The sequence below is a fragment of the Scyliorhinus torazame genome, chromosome 18 (assembly GCF_047496885.1).
Source record: "Scyliorhinus torazame isolate Kashiwa2021f chromosome 18, sScyTor2.1, whole genome shotgun sequence".
NCBI classification, from domain to species: Eukaryota; Metazoa; Chordata; class Chondrichthyes; order Carcharhiniformes; family Scyliorhinidae; genus Scyliorhinus; species Scyliorhinus torazame.
Window position 1 is genome coordinate 369,477 of NC_092724.1, and position 15,757 is coordinate 385,233.

The window sequence follows — 15,757 nt, forward strand, 5'->3', positions numbered from 1 at the left end:
GTGTTGGACTCTTATGTTGCAAATGGTCACAACCTTGCATTTTTGATGTGCGAATGTCACCTGCCATTTTTCAGTTGATTCTTAATTGCCTCTAAAATAGCTTAGCAAGCCGCTCAGTTGAAGGGCAATAAATGCTGGCCTTGCCAGTGACACCCTCATTCCATGAGAGAGAAAAAGGTGCATTGTGGTCATATTACTAGATGAGTAATCCATGGGCCTAGACTAATAATCCAGAGAACATAAATGGGCATATAAGTATTTAGCTTAATTAGTAGCAGATATTACCCAGAAGGGACAGAGGCATAAAAAATGTAATTATGAACAACCAAAGGGTGTTAATAGGAGTGTCCAGCTCCAATTGTCATTAAGGATGGATGTTCATGAATCTAATGGCATTCTTTTAAAAAATAAACAAAACCAGAAAGATCAACTAATCTTCTGATTTTCATGATTTTATAAAGATATTTGTTCACTGGCCTTCTCAGAACAGTCCTAAAAAAGTATCTTTAGTAATGTGCATGTGCTGTAATCAAGGTTGTAAATCGGATTAAAGGATTTGCAATTCATTTTCGCATTCTCAATTTTTTAACATCAAAGAGAGAGGGAAGAGAGGTCATTAAAAAAAACACTGATTAAAAATCGACATTGTGTTTCAGTTTGAGAAATAGCAATTCTATTTAATTGTGGGAATCAAAGATTAAATTCTCCAAAGCAAATACAACATATCGAAAAAGCCTCGGAGGAAAAACTGTTGAAATGAAGCTGTGATTAAATTAGGGTAGCTGATGGCAAATTGAGTCCCACCCTTGGAACTCCCTCAAACCAAGGTTTGAATCTAGAATTCTAGATTTCCATCTATTTTAGCAGGGTGGTTTGAATGGAAAATAGTCACTTCATCAGAAAGAGAAACTGGAAGGTAACTCAGCCCTGTGTAGTTCTTAGTATGAAACTTAACACCTCAAAATAAGTGCTACCTGCTCATCGCCTTAGCTGTACTAGCCTAGCATACCCAAAGGAAGGGAAAAGCAACGTAGAAACACTATACGCTGCAGGAAAGGATGTACTGAAGCGTGGTACATTGGCGAGACCATGCAGACGCTCCGACAACGAATGAATGGACATCGCGCAACAATCACCAGGCAGGAATGTTCCCTTCCAGTCGGGGAACACTTCAGCAGTCAAGGGCATTCAGCCTCTGATCTCCGGGTAAGCGTTCTCCAAGGCGGCCTTCAGGACGCGCGACAACGCAGAATCGCCGAGCAGAAGCTTATAGCCAAGTTCCGCACACATAAGTGCGGCCTCAACCGGGACCTGGGATTCATGTCGCATTACATTCATCCCCCACCATCTGGCCTACGAAATCCTACCAACTGTCCTGGCTTGACACAATTCACACCTCTTTAACCTGGGGTTACCCCATCTCTGGATCTGTAAAGATTTAATCACCTGCTAATGCTCGCATTCCAAGCATTGTCTGGCATCTTTGAATCTGTCTATATATATGTTTCTGGAACATACCTCTTCATTCACCTGAGGAAGGAGCAGCGCTCCGAAAGCTAATGACATCGAAACAAACCTGTTGGACTTTAACCTGGTGTTGTAAGACTTCTTACTGTGCTCACCCCAGTCCAACGCCGGCATCTCCACATCATCAACTGGAAAGACATTGAACGGTTGTGCACTTGTCCAATATTGTGGTCGTTGACGAGATACCACCTCCGCGGATGTGCAGAAAGTGCTCTCCCCAGTATTGTGGCACAAATAAATTCGGCCATTCAGAAATGGGACAATCATATTCATATTTAATTTCTCTACCCTGGAACTTAAGCCAAAATTGTTAGCTTGCTGAGATTAATCCCTTCAGTTTTAGAATGATTTCGGCAATCACTCAGCAGCATAACATGGAAAATGATACAAGTTTAAGACGGTATAAAACAGAAATTTACTGCAAAAACGATTTAAAGCATCATTTTGATACTTTCCATGAAAAAAACCCAACTACTGAATTTAGTAAATGTAATGGGCATACAAGAGAAAGATCACTTACTTACATGGATGGTGTAAATCTGTCAGACTGGAATTTCACTCACCTTCAGACCTTGCCAAGGCAAACTACCACGCAGGAAGTACATAAACATATGACCTAGTGCTTCGAGGTCGTCCCTTCGACTTTGTTCTATAAAGAAAATAACAATCAAGTAAACTCACCTCAGCAATATTAAAATCCAAGTTGTCAAATTCCATTACGTGTGTAATATAGGATACATAGAACATAGAACATAGAAAATACAGCACAGAACAGGCCCTTCGGCCCACGATGTTGTGCCGAACCTTTGTCCTAGATTAATCATAGATTATCATTGAATCTACAGTGCAGAAGGAGGCCATTCGGCCCCCTGAGTCTGCACCAGCTCTTGGAAAGAGCACCCTACCCAAACTCAACACCTCCACCCAACACCAAGGGCAATTTGGACATTAAGGGCAATTTATCATTGGCCAATTCACCTAACCCGCACATCTTTGGACTGTGGGAGGAAACCGGAGCACCCGGACGAAACCCACGCAGACACGGGGAGGACGTGCAGACTCCGCACAGACAATGACCCAAGCCGAAATCGAACCTGGGACCATGGATCTGTGAAGCAATTGTGCTATCCACAATGCTACCGTGCTGCCCTTAAGAACAAATAAATCTACACTATATAATTTTCCCGTAATCCATGTACCTATCCAACAGCTGCTTGAAGGTCCCTAATGTTTCCGACTCAACTACTTCCACAGGCAGTGCATTCCATGCCCCCACTACTCTCTGGGTAAAGAACCTACCTCTGATATCCCTCCTATATCTTCCACCTTTCACCTTAAATTTATGTCCCCTTGTAATGGTGTGTTCCACCTGGGGAAAAAGTCTCTGACTGTCTACTCTATCTATTCCCCTGATCATCTTATAAACCTCTATCAAGTCGCCCCTCATCCTTCTCCGCTCTAATGAGAAAAGGCCTAGCACCCTCAACCTTTCCTCGTAAGACCTACTCTCCATTCCAGGCAACATCCTGGTAAATCTTCTTTGCACCTTTTCCAGAGCTTCCACATCCTTCCTAAAATGAGGCGACCAGAACTGTACACAGTACTCCAAATGTGGCCTTACCAAAGATACGGGGAACAGGTTAGGGAGGTGGATTTTAGATCATGAAGAGATCGGCCACGACCTGATTGAGTGGTGGAGCAGGCTCAAAGGGCTGAATTGCCGACTTCTGCTCCTAATTCCGATGTTCCTATGAAATTTAGTCATTTGTCTAAGTAATGTTGCATTTTTCAGATAGGTTTACATCATTATATTTTTGCTGGGGCATGACAAGAGAGACAGAGGGATAATCAGTTGCAAACATATTAAAAAACAACTTCTCTCCACTATACATGAAACTATTACAGGTGGAAATCAGTATGGATGGAGGGTGGAAGTCAGAGACAAGAAAGGAGAAGTCACTTAATTGGGAGTATTTTTATAGACCCCCCAATAGCAGCAGAGAGATAGAGGAACAGATTGGGTGGCAAATCTTGGAAAGGTGCAGAAGTAACAGAGTTGTTGTCATGGGTGACTTCAACTTCCCTAATATTGACTGGAACCTTCTTAGTGCAAATGGTTTGGATGGAGCAAATTTTGTCAAGTGTGTACAGGAAGGATTCCGGACTCAATATGTAGATAGGCCGACTAGGAGGGAGGCCATATTGGATTTGGTGCTTGGCAACGAACCAGGCCAGGTGTCAGATTCTCAGTGGGAGAGCATTTCGGTGACAAGTGACCACAACTCCTTGATCTTTACCATAGTCATGGAAAGGGATAGGAACAGACAGCATGGGAAGGTATTTAATTGGGGAAGGGGAAATTATACTGCTATTAGACAGGAACCGAGTTGCATAAATTGGGAGGTGTTTTGGGGGAAATGCACAACAGTAATGTGGGGATTGTTTAAGGAGCACTTGCTGCAAGTGCTGGGTAGTTTTGTCCCGCTGAGATGAGGAAGGAATGGAAGGTGAAGGAGCCTTGGATGACAAGAGAAGTGGAACTTCTCGTCAAGAGGAAGGAGGAAGCTTACGTAAGGTTGAGGAAGCAAGAATCTGGCACGGCTCTAGAGGGTTACAAGGTATCCAGGAGGAACTCAAAAATGCACTTAGGAGAGCTAGAAGGGGGCATGAAAAAGCCCTGGCGGGAAGGATTGAGGAAAACCCCAAGGCATTTTACACTTGAGAAATAAGAGGATGATCAGAGAGAGAGTAGGGCCATCAGGGATAGTGGAGGGAACTTGTGCCTCGAGTCTGAGGAGGTGGGGTAGGCCCTAAATGAATATTTTGCTTCAGTATTCACAAGAGAGAGGGACCTTGTTGCTCGTGGGAACAGCGTGAAGCAGGCTAATAGGCTTGAACAGGTTGATATTAAGGAGGAGGGTGTGCTGGAAATTTTGAAAAGCATCAGGATAGATAGGTCCCCTGGGCCTGACGGGATATACCCAAGGTTACTACGCAAAGCGAGGGAGGAGATTGCTGCGCCGTTGGCGATGATCTTTGCGTCCTCACTCTCCACGGGAGTAGTACCGGATGATTGGGGGGGGGGGGGGGGGGGGAGGCAAATGTCAATCCCCTGTTCAAGAAAGAGATTAGGGAAATCCCTGGGAATTACAGATCAGTCAGTCTTATGTCTGTGGTGAGCAAAATACTGGAAAGGATTCCGAGAGATAGGTTTTATGATTATTTAGAAAAATATAGTTTGATTAAAGATAGTCAGCATGGCTTTGTGAGGGGCAGGTCATGCCTCACAAGCCTCATTGAATTCTTTGAGGATGTGACGAGACACATTGATGAAGGTCGGGCAGTGGATGGGGTGTATATGGGGTGTAAGGCATTTGAGAAGGTCCCCCATGGTAGGCTGGCCGAAAGAAGACAGCGAGTGGTAGTGGATGGAAAGTATTCCACCTGGAGGTTGGTGACTAGTGGTGTTCCGCAGGGATCTGTTCTGGGGCCTCTGCTCTTTGTGGTTTTTATAAATGACTTGGATGAGGAAGTGGAAGGGTGGGTTAGTAAGTTTGCCGATGACACGAAGGTTGGGGGAGTTGTAGTTAGTGTTGAGGGCTTTGCAGGTTACAACAGGACATTGACAGGATGCAGAGCTGGGCTGAGAAGTGACAGATGGAGTTCAACCTTAATAAATGTGAAGTGATTCATTTTGGAAGGTCGAATTTGAATGCTGAATACAGGGTTAAAGGCAGGATTCTTGGAAGTGTGGAGGAACAGAGGGATCTTGGGGTCCACATATATAGATCCCTCAAAGTTGCCACCCAGGTTGATAGGGTTGTTAAGAAGGCGTATGGTGTGTTGGCTTTCATTAACAGGAGGATTGAGTTTAAGAGCCGCGAGGTTTTGCTGCAGCTTTATAAAACTCTAGTTAGACCATACTTGGAATATTGTGTCCAGTTCTGGTCGCCTCATTATAGGAAGGATGTGGATCCTTTGGAGAGGGTGCAGAGGAGATTTACCAGGATGCTGCCTGGACTGGAGGGCATATCTTATGAAGAAAGGTTGAGGGAGCTAGGGCTTTTCTCACTGCAGCGAAGAAGGAAGAGAAGTGACTTGATAGAGGTGTACATGGTGATGAGAGGCATGGATAGAGTGGATCGCCAGAGCCTTTTCCCCAGGGCAGAAATGGATGCCACGAGGGGACATAGTTTTAAGGTGATTGGAGGAAGGTATAGGGGAGATGTCAGAGGCAGGTTCTTTACACAGAGAGTGGTGGGTGCATGGAATGCACTGCCAGCAGAGGTGGTGGAGTCAGAGTCATTCGGGACATTTACGTGACTCTTGGACAGGCACATGGACAGCAGTAAATTGAAGGGGTGTCGGTTAGGTTGATCTTAGATTAGGATAAATGATCGGCACAACATAGTGGGCCGAAGGGCCTGTACTGTGCTGTACTGTTCTATGTTCTATTATCCTACTGAAATCATAGGCAGTTAGGCATTTGAAACTACAGTCCCCAAATGTACTGGAAGTTGGTAAGGATCACTCTCTTCAATGAGTCATCCATCAACCAAAATGTGACTTTACACAGCAATTTCTGGTATTAGTACTGTGCAAAATCAAACGCTACCGTAATGTGAGAATGGGTGAAGATGCGATGTCTGATGCTGATGGAAAGAGGAAAAGGGTTTTGAATGAGGCCTTACAAACAGCAGGATCTGCTAATCAGGACAGCTTTACATGAAGGGACTCGATTGCTTTCCTCTACCCAGTTCTAATCAGAGGTTTTTGTATGATGAGCTGAATAATCAATTTGTGTAAAATATATGATCAATTGACTCATTTTCGCCAACAATCAGCTGTAAGCATGGATCTTGAGTAATTCCCAATGAAAAAAAAAGATGCTAAATATTATCCAAAACCTTTGTTTAAATCATGCTAAATGCATTCAGAGTGCCTCAGCCAAGGGACAATAAAAGGAATCAATAAAAACATTGGTCAGGCAATCACTGATAATATCTTGAATTTCGAAGCTGTGCTGGAGAACAACACTCCCAGTGTCAGTCCACTTCTCACACAAAGACATTTCTTCAAAAATCAGTATTTCCCTTTCAAATCATACTGATAAGAAATTACCTTTGCCTAGGTGTGTGTTTATGCTCATATATCGTGCAGTGCCGGTTAAACTCTTGTGCTCTCGGTATGGGATGTGCTTTTTGGTCTCTGGGTCAATGTATTCCTTGGCAAGGCCAAAGTCTATGATGTGAATGGTATGTTGCCGTTTGCTCCCTGGTCGACCAACTAAGAAATTCTCCGGTTTAACATCTCTGTATATTAAACTTTTGCTGTGTACAAATTCCATCCTTGTAATCTGAAAAGACAAGGCAACAATGTGGATTAGGCAGTTATTTCAACACTAAGGTTAAATCAAAATTGTGCAGAAACAAGTTCAAGTGATTCCACCACTACAATAAACAATAAACTAGAATAGCTTTAAAGGAATAATTATGATTAAAATGAAAAATGGTCTCTTTTTATAACTTTTTCCTCCATGCGCCAATTCTTTGGCTTGCAGTCTCTGTACAACTCATACACAGTTTGATATAAGCCGTGGATACTTCCTCATTTTGAAGAAACATGAAATGCCTTAATCTGTTTGGCTCCAGCCCCTCCCTAAGAGCACCCTCTACCCCACCAGTATGACAGATTTTCCATCTTTCACACTAGTTACTCTGTGATGTTGGTGAGGTTGACAATTGTTAGCTTTTCAGACGGGAGAGCTGAAAGCCCATTGACTATAAACAATTATGTTACCCAGTTTCCACAAGTATAAACTTAAGCAACAGGAGACTTTTATGAAAGTGGATAAGCAGTTCTTTAATTATAGATTGAGATGCACTTCAGAGAATTTCTACCTCATTTATGAATTTAGAGTAATATTCTCCATTTTAAAGACTATATTGCTTCCACCTTAGAATCCAGCTACTAAGGTGCAGAAAATAGCAACTGGTGACAAAGTTGAACTTGCAATATGCATTGTTACATATTAATTATCAGGAGCAGCAAGGATTAAAGATAAATGGAAGGACTGGTGTACAGTTGGTACAAGTTTCACCCCCGAGAAAAACAGTGATTAGATTTAGAATAGAATGGAACTTTGAGGCAACATATTTGTAGGCTACACAAGAATTAACTGTTGGTTCAAGAATAACAGTACTCTTAGCGGCTTTTCTATATTTTGCACTCAGGGAATTAGATACATTTGAAAAAGAACATCTAATCAAGTAATTAAAGGACAAGGTTAATTGTAAGGGCCATAATTTTGATATAAAATATTTGTCACACTAAAAACAAGAGTTATTATAATCACACATATAAAGGTCCTACCATCAGGGAATTTTTGGTTTAAATGAACATTATTTCCATGGAGACTTACTAATAGCTTTATGTTCACTTTTTCCTGCCCTAGTCCATGTAATATAATCTGCTCGACAAAACGCTAGCATTTAGGCTGCCACTCATCAACAATTTCAAAATAGGGTCAAAGGAGATTGGAACAACATCCGTCAGCATATTATACCTCTTTAAACATTGGAATTGTGTGACAATGCAGTAAAACGTATTTCCCTTTCATAGCTTCAAATTCCACTATTACCATGGTATATTGTATTTTACAAAATGTACTCTTCTGCTTAGTAGTTAATATCTGCCACATCAGATCATAATTTAGCAAAATGTACAATCTTCGTTTGTCATTTATCTACTTAAGCTTCGAGAAACAGAAATTGACAGAACAAATACCAATCATTTGGTTAATCACACTTACCAACTGTATAGCTATCATTAATACGGTTTTAATAGAAAAAGTTCGATCACAAAGATCAAATAAATCCTCCAAACTAGGTCCCAGCAATTCTAGTACCATGGCATTGTACTTTCCACAAGGGCCAAAGTAGTAAACCTGAGGAATTCCCTCTGTTTTCAAAAGAAGTAAAGAATACACTAATGAACAAGTTCCACTTCACAAAATGAACATCACATTAGTACACAAAAAACAACACTACCAAGAAGGTGCATAATGTCAGAGTTTACTGAACAGCTCACAATATCTAATGCAGAGATATCAAGATCATCGGCTCCAGTTTTTGAGTGTCACTCCTCTTTCTGATTTGATGAAACCAAAAGTAGGTACATTGAAGGCAAGGACAACACCTTCCAGGTTGAGCCACATGCAATTAGAGTGGTTCGAGAAATGGGAAATGTAGCTTCATTGGGTTGCATCTGGATCCTACTCTATTTTTTAAGTTCTCTTTTTTGGATATCCGACCCATATTCTTAATCAAACAAGTGTTTGGGGATTTCCAGGACCATCCCCAGGATTGTGCCATTTGTGTCCTTTACAGGCTTTGGCAGAGCTAGTCAGCTGTGGGAGGGCAGGTCTGGTCTGAAAATAAAAGCTCCAAGAAGTTACTAGAGCAAGTTAATTGCTTACATTCCCACTGAGTAACTGCAAGCAGAATAAGACGAGGAGACCAAGTATAGAGGCTAAACTAGATTGATTCCAAGGATAAGGGTTGTTTTACGAGGAGAGATGGAATAGAATGGGCCGACACTCTCTGATTTTGCTGGTCAAAGAGTCTCAGGAAAGGGGACAGGACACTGAGATGAGAAATGTTTTTAAGCCTGAGATGAGGAATGTTTTCATTCATTGGGGTGTGAATCTTTGAACTTCTCTATCAGAGAGGACGTATGCTCAGTTGATGAGTATATCCAAGACAGATTTCGACAGATCTTTAGACATTAAGGCAAGGAAGAAAATGGGGATGGGGAGGAAAGTGGAGTTGATGTACAACATTACCTCACTGAATGGGGAACCAGGCTTGATACATCACGTAGTCCATGCCTATTGCTTATGCTTTTTGTGCATATATACTGAGCATATGATAAACTAAATCAAATTTTCTCCCGAGAATTCTGACCTATTTTCACAACCTGATTGATATTGCACCAGCGACATTTCACAGAAAACCGAGGACGTGAAAAGAAAAAAGGGGGAAAAAATCATCAGCAACTTCCACAGAAACCAGCTTTAAAATTCTGCATACAGCACTTTAGCAAGTATATATAGAAATGAGCACTTTGCCAATAAACTTAACAATTTGTAACAACAGTAATTTTAGCTTCTGAACAACTTACCATTTCAAAAATAGTAAACAATATGAACCAGCATTTTGTAATGCTTTGTACATCCGCTTAAAATTGAAAGATTTTAGAATCTATTGAGACAGTTTTTCAGATTGAGTTGAAATGTTTGATAGTTGGTCAGATGCTGTGGGTGGCAAGGACAGGGGAGAATTCCACTTTGGAACCCTCCTCATGACTCTGAGAATCTACACTGAGTGCCACTGAGTCACTCTGGTGGGCTGGCCAGATTACACCAAGTTAACTGATCTCAAGTGGGGATAGCAAAGATGCTACAATTAGCCTCAATATGTTTCAGACTGGAAGGAACATTCAGGCAGAATATACTTTTCACTAAACACTGTTCCCTTGATTTTTAGGAGGTTACCAACAGATAACAAGGTTCGAGATATTAAGCATGGCTAAGAATGTTGTTCATTCTCTACATCATGAGGCAGAAACCAAAGAAACATACGAGTGGTACAGTAGGAGGCAGCACAGACAGCAGTTGAAAAAGTGCGGGGAGGTCAATATGATTGCTGTCTGGTTTAGCACTAACAATGCTACACTGTATTTCCGGAGTTGAGAAAAAACAACAGCAAAACACTGACACCAAAAGTGCAGTATAAAGTGGGGCATTACAGATATAATGGACACCTAAATCCCTCTGCACCTCTGAATTCTGTAGTCGTTGGCCGTTTAAGTAATATCCTGCTTTTTTTTCCTGCCAAAGTGAACATCACATTTTCCCAGTGAAACAGTTCATCAGATAAGAAATCTTTCAACACTTTTTATTATCAGGGCTTGCACCCCAAATCTATCAGTTCTTATAAAAGAAAATTACTGCGGATGTTGGAATCTGAAACCAAAACGAAAAAGCTGTAAAATCTCAGCAGGTCTGGCAGCATCTGTCGGGAGAGAAAAGAGCGAATGTTGCGAGTCCAGATGATCCTTTGTCAAAGGTCATCTGGACCTGCTGAGATTTTCCAGCATTTTCTTTTTGCTATCAGTTCTTATTATGGAAGTTGTTAATTCCTGGATCAGTAGTGAAATCTGGCCTTGTTGGGAACTTTACTAGAGAAGTAGAGACCTGAAGTGAGCTGATAGAGGTCTTTAAGATTATGAAATGGTTTCATAGGATAGACCTAGAGAAGATGCACCCAGTTGCAAATGATACCAGATTTAATAAAGGATAGAATGCAGAACTCGCTCCCACAAGTAATTGAGGCAAACAGCATAGATACATTTAAGGCAAAGCTAGATAAACATGAGGGAGAGAGGTATAGAAGGATATGTCGATACAATTAGACGAAGGCTGGATGGAAACCTGTGTGGAACATTAGCAATGGCGTGAACCAACTCACTGAATGAACTCAGATTTATACTGTTGGTGGGGAGAGGGGGCTGGACAGAGGGCCAGCGATAGGTGGAGACTGACAAAGATCTCGTGGACAGAAAGACAAAGGGAATGTAAATAGGGTGATTAATGTGGCAGGGGGATGGGAACCAGATTAGGGAGTTAGAGGTCAGTAAAGAGGCAGCAACTAAAGCCAGTAAGGTACTAGATAATAAACTCAATGTGACTAAGGGGAAGAGTAGACAGGGAAGAGATGATGAACGCAAAGGGACAGGTTGTCTGAGGTGCATTTGTTTTAATGCAAGTAAGGCAGATGAACTTAGGGCTTGGATTAGTACCTGGGAATATGATGTTATTGGTATTACTGAGACTTGGTTGAGGGAAGGGCAAGACTGGCAACTAAACATCCCAGGGTATAGGTGCTTCAGGAGGGATAGAGAGGGAGGTAAAAGGGGTGGAGGAGTTGCATTACTGGTCAGAGATGATATAACAGCTGTGATTAAGGAGGGCACTATGGAGGATTCGAGCACTGAGGCAATATGGGTAGAGCTAAGAAATAGGAAGGGTGAGGTAACATTGTTGGGACTTTACTACAGGCCTCCCAAAAGCGAGCATGAAGTAGAGGTACAAATATGTAGACAGATTATAGAAAAATGTAGGAGCAATGTGGTCGTGATGGGAGATTTTAACTTCCCCAACATTGAATGGGACTCATGTAGTGTTGGAGGCGTAGATGGATCAGAATTTGTAAGGAGCATCCAGGAGAGGTTTTTAGAGCAGTATGTAAATAGTCCAACTCGGGAAAGGACCATACTGGACCTGGTATTGGGGAATGATCCCAGCCAGGTGGTTGAAGTTTCGGTTGGTGATTACTTTGGGAAAAGCGATCACAATTCCGTAAGTTTTAGAATACTCATGGACAAAGACGAGAATGGTCCTAAAGGAAGAGTGCTAAATTGGGGAAAGGCCAAGTATAACAAAATTCGGCAGGAGCTAGGGAATGTGGATTGGGAGCAGCTGTTTAAGGGTAAATCCACATTTGAAATGTGGGAGTCTTTTAAGGAAAGGTTGATTAGAGTGCAGGACAGACATGTCTCTGTGAAAATGAGGGATAGAAATGGCAAGATATGGGAACCATGGATGACGGGTGGAATTGTGAGACTAGCTAAGGTGAAAAAGGAACCATGCATAAGATCTAGGCGACTTAAAACTGATGAAGCTTTGGAGGAATATCGGGAAAGTAGGACAAAACTCAAACGCGCAATAAAGAGGGCTAAAAGGGGTCATGAAATATCTTTGGCTAACAGGGTTAAGGAAAATCCCAAAGCCTTTTATTCGTATATAAGGAGCATGAGGGTAATTAGAGAAAGGATAGGTCCACTCAAAGACAAAAGAGGGAATTTATGCGTGGAGTCAGAGGAAATGGGTGAGTTCCTTAATGAGTACTTTGCATTGGTATTCACCAAGGAGAGGGACATGACAGACATTGAGATTAGGGATGGATGTTTAAATACTCTAGGTCAAGTCGGCGTAAGGAAGGGGGACGTTTTGGGTATTCTAAAAGGCATTAAGGTGGACAAGTCCCCAGGTCCGGATGGGATCTATCCCAGTTACTGAGGGAAGCGAGGGACAAAATAGCTGGGGCCTTAACAGAAACCTTTGCAGCATCTTTGAGCACGGGTGAGACTGGAGAATTGCTTATGTTGTCCCTTTGTTTAATAAGGGTAGCAGGGATAATCCAGGGTATTATAGACCTGTGAGCTTGAAGTCAGTGGTAGGCAAACTGTTGGAGAAGATACTGAGGGATAAGCTCTATTCACATTTGGAAGAAAATAGACTTATCAGTGATAGGCAGCATGGTTTTGTGCAGGGAAGGTCATGTCTTACAAACCTAATAGAATTCTTGGAGGAAGTGACAAAGTTAATTGATGAGGGAAGGGCTGTAGATGTCATATACATGGACTTCAGTAAGGCGTTTGATAAAGTTTCCCATGGCAGGTAGATGGAAAAAGTGAAGTCGCATGGGGTTCAGGGTGTACTAGCTAGATGGATAAAGAACTGGCTGGGCAACAGGAGACAGAGAGTAGTGGTGGAAGGGAGTGTCTCAAAATGGAGAAGGGTGACTAGTGGTGTTCCACAGGGATCCGTGCTTGGACCACTGTTGTTTGTGATATACATAAATGGTCTGGACGAAGGTATAGGTGGTCTGATTAGCAAGTTTGCAGATGATACTAAGATTGGTGGAGTTGCAGATAGCGAGGGGGACTGTCAGAGAGTACAGAAAAATATAGATAGATTGGAGAGTTGGGCAGAGAAATGGCAGATGGAGTTCAATCCAGGCAAATGCGAGGTGATGCATTTTGGAAGATCCAATTCAAGAGCGGACTATATGGATCAATGGAAGAGTCCTGGGGAAAATTGATGCACAGAGAGATCTGGGAGTTCAGGTCCATTGTACCCTGAAGGTGGCAACGCAGGTCGATAGAGTGGTCAAGAAGGCATACAGCATGCTTGCCTTCATCGGACGGGGTATTGAGTACAAGAGTTGGCAGGTCATGTTACAGTTGTATAGGATTTAGGCCACATTTGGAATACTGTGTGCAGTTCTGGTCGCCACATTACCAGAAGGACGTGGATGTTTTAGAGAAGGTGCAGAGGAGGTTCACCAGGATGTTGCCTGATATGGAGGGTGCTAGCTATGAAGAAAGGTTGAGTAGATTAGGATTGTTTTCATTGGAAAGACGGAGGTTGAGGGGGGACCTCATTGAGGTCTACAAAATTATGAGAGGTTATGGACAGGGTGGATAGCAACAAGCTTTTTCCAAGAGTGGGGGTGTCAATTGCAAGGGGTCACGATTTCAAAGTGAGAGGGGGAAAGTTTAAGGGAGATGTGCGTGTAAAGTTTTTTACGCAGAGGGTGGTGGGTGCCTGGAACGCATTGCCGGCGGAGGTGGTAGAGGCGGGCACGATAGTGTCATTTAAGATGTATCTAGACAGATACATGAATGGGCAGGGCGCAGAGGGATACAGATCCTTAGAAAATAGGCGACAGTTTTAGATATAGGATCTGGATCGGCGCAGGCTGGGAGGGCCGAAGGGCCTGTTCCTGTGCTGTAATTTTCTTTGTTCTCTTTGTTCTTTAGGTTGAGAAGGGAGCTGATCATGGCATATTAAGGGATCCGAATGTGTTAATGGCAGAACAAAGGTGAGCAGTGTCAAAGGACAACAAGGAATAGGGAACAGATGGTTCAAGTGGGGTGGGGGCAGGGAGTGGGGGGACAATGATGAGGGGAAAACGAACCGATGATAGAAATGAAAATAAATTCATAGAAATAAAAATGGGGTGACGGCAGAGGAGAGTTCACAGTCGGAAATTGTTAACTTGATGTTCGGAAGAGGAGGTGCTGTTCCTCCAGTTTGCGCTGGGCTTCACCGGACAGACATGTGGGCGTGAGAGCAGGCCGGTGAGCTGAAATGGCAGCGACAGGAAGGTCTGGGTACTACTCGCAGATTGACTGACTGTGTTCTGCAAAGCCCTCACCCATTCTGAATTTACTCCTTGTCCATTGTCAAAGGAAATTATCCAGCAAGAATGGGAGAATTCGGTTGGAAAAAAATCAGATTAAATTGGGCCGAGGTTAATCTCATGACAGATTCTGAATCAGGCCTACTCAAAATCTCGAAGAAACATGCCACTGTCTTCAACGGTGAGCTGGGAGGCACAAAGAACATTTCAGCAAAGTTAAAGATAAAGGAGGGAAGATAGCTGAAATGCTTAAAGGCTAGGTCAGTGCTGTACGCAATCAGACCCCAAAGTAGAGGCGGAATTAGAATAGCTGGTCAGAACAGGAGTCCTTGAACCCGTTAACATGAGTGAGTGGGCTATTCTGATCAAATTCACAATGAAATAAAGATGCTTCTGTTACGCATTTGTGACGATTTTAAAGTCACTATTAATCCTGTACAGTGCACAGAGCAGTCCCCTCTACCCCTGATTGATGACATTTTCCACTGGGTAAGCTGGAGACCAACATTGCAGTACAACCTCAGTCAAGCAAATCTTCAAATTAATGTGGGTCAGAATTCACAACAGTTATTGATGATTGTGACTCAAAAAGGGTGATTTTGATACAAAAGATGACCATTTGGCATCATTTCAGGGCCAGCATTGTTCCAACGGGCTGTGGACTAAATCTTAATTGAATTAGTCCAGTGTTACCTGGATGTCATCGTGGTTACTGGGAAAAATGAGGAAGAACATCTCCACAACCTAGATTCCACACTCCAGAGATTAGAAAATGATAGATTAAGAATCCGAAAAGGCAAATGCGAATTTTCCCAATCTTCAATTAAATATCTGGGTCATGTCATCGACGCCAAGGGGCTGCATAATTCGCCTTCGAAAGCTGAGCCACCTGCACCTCAAAATGTCAACCAACTTTGATCTTGGTAAGGTTTACTAAATTAGTACGGAAGGTTTATCCCTAATCTGGCAACTATTAGGAGGGAGCTCACCTGATGAAGGAGCTGTGCTCCGAAAGCTAGTGATTCCAAGTAAACCTGTTGGACTTTAACCTGGTGTTGTAAGACTTTTTACTGTGCCCACCCCAGTCCAACGTCAGCATCTCCACATCATATTAGTTTAAACCCTCCCCAATCGCTCCTTGGTGTTTTTCAGCTCTACCCATACAGCTTCCACATTGTCAG

At 42.6% G+C, this 15,757-nt stretch overlaps 1 protein-coding gene across 4 annotated transcripts in view; it reads right to left on the reverse strand.

Moving 5' to 3' along the window:
- Positions 1 to 15,757, reverse strand: part of LOC140394882 (casein kinase I) — a 151,887-nt gene that overhangs the window by 52,313 nt on the left and 83,817 nt on the right. For all 4 annotated transcript variants that reach the window (XM_072482035.1, XM_072482033.1, XM_072482034.1 and 1 more), the window contains exons 5-7: positions 8,339 to 8,487; positions 6,649 to 6,883; positions 2,091 to 2,176 (exon numbers count right to left, since the gene is read on the reverse strand). In XM_072482035.1, the coding sequence (XP_072338136.1) occupies positions 2,091 to 2,176; positions 6,649 to 6,883; positions 8,339 to 8,487 (470 nt within the window). The remainder of the gene's footprint in view (positions 1 to 2,090; positions 2,177 to 6,648; positions 6,884 to 8,338; positions 8,488 to 15,757) is intronic.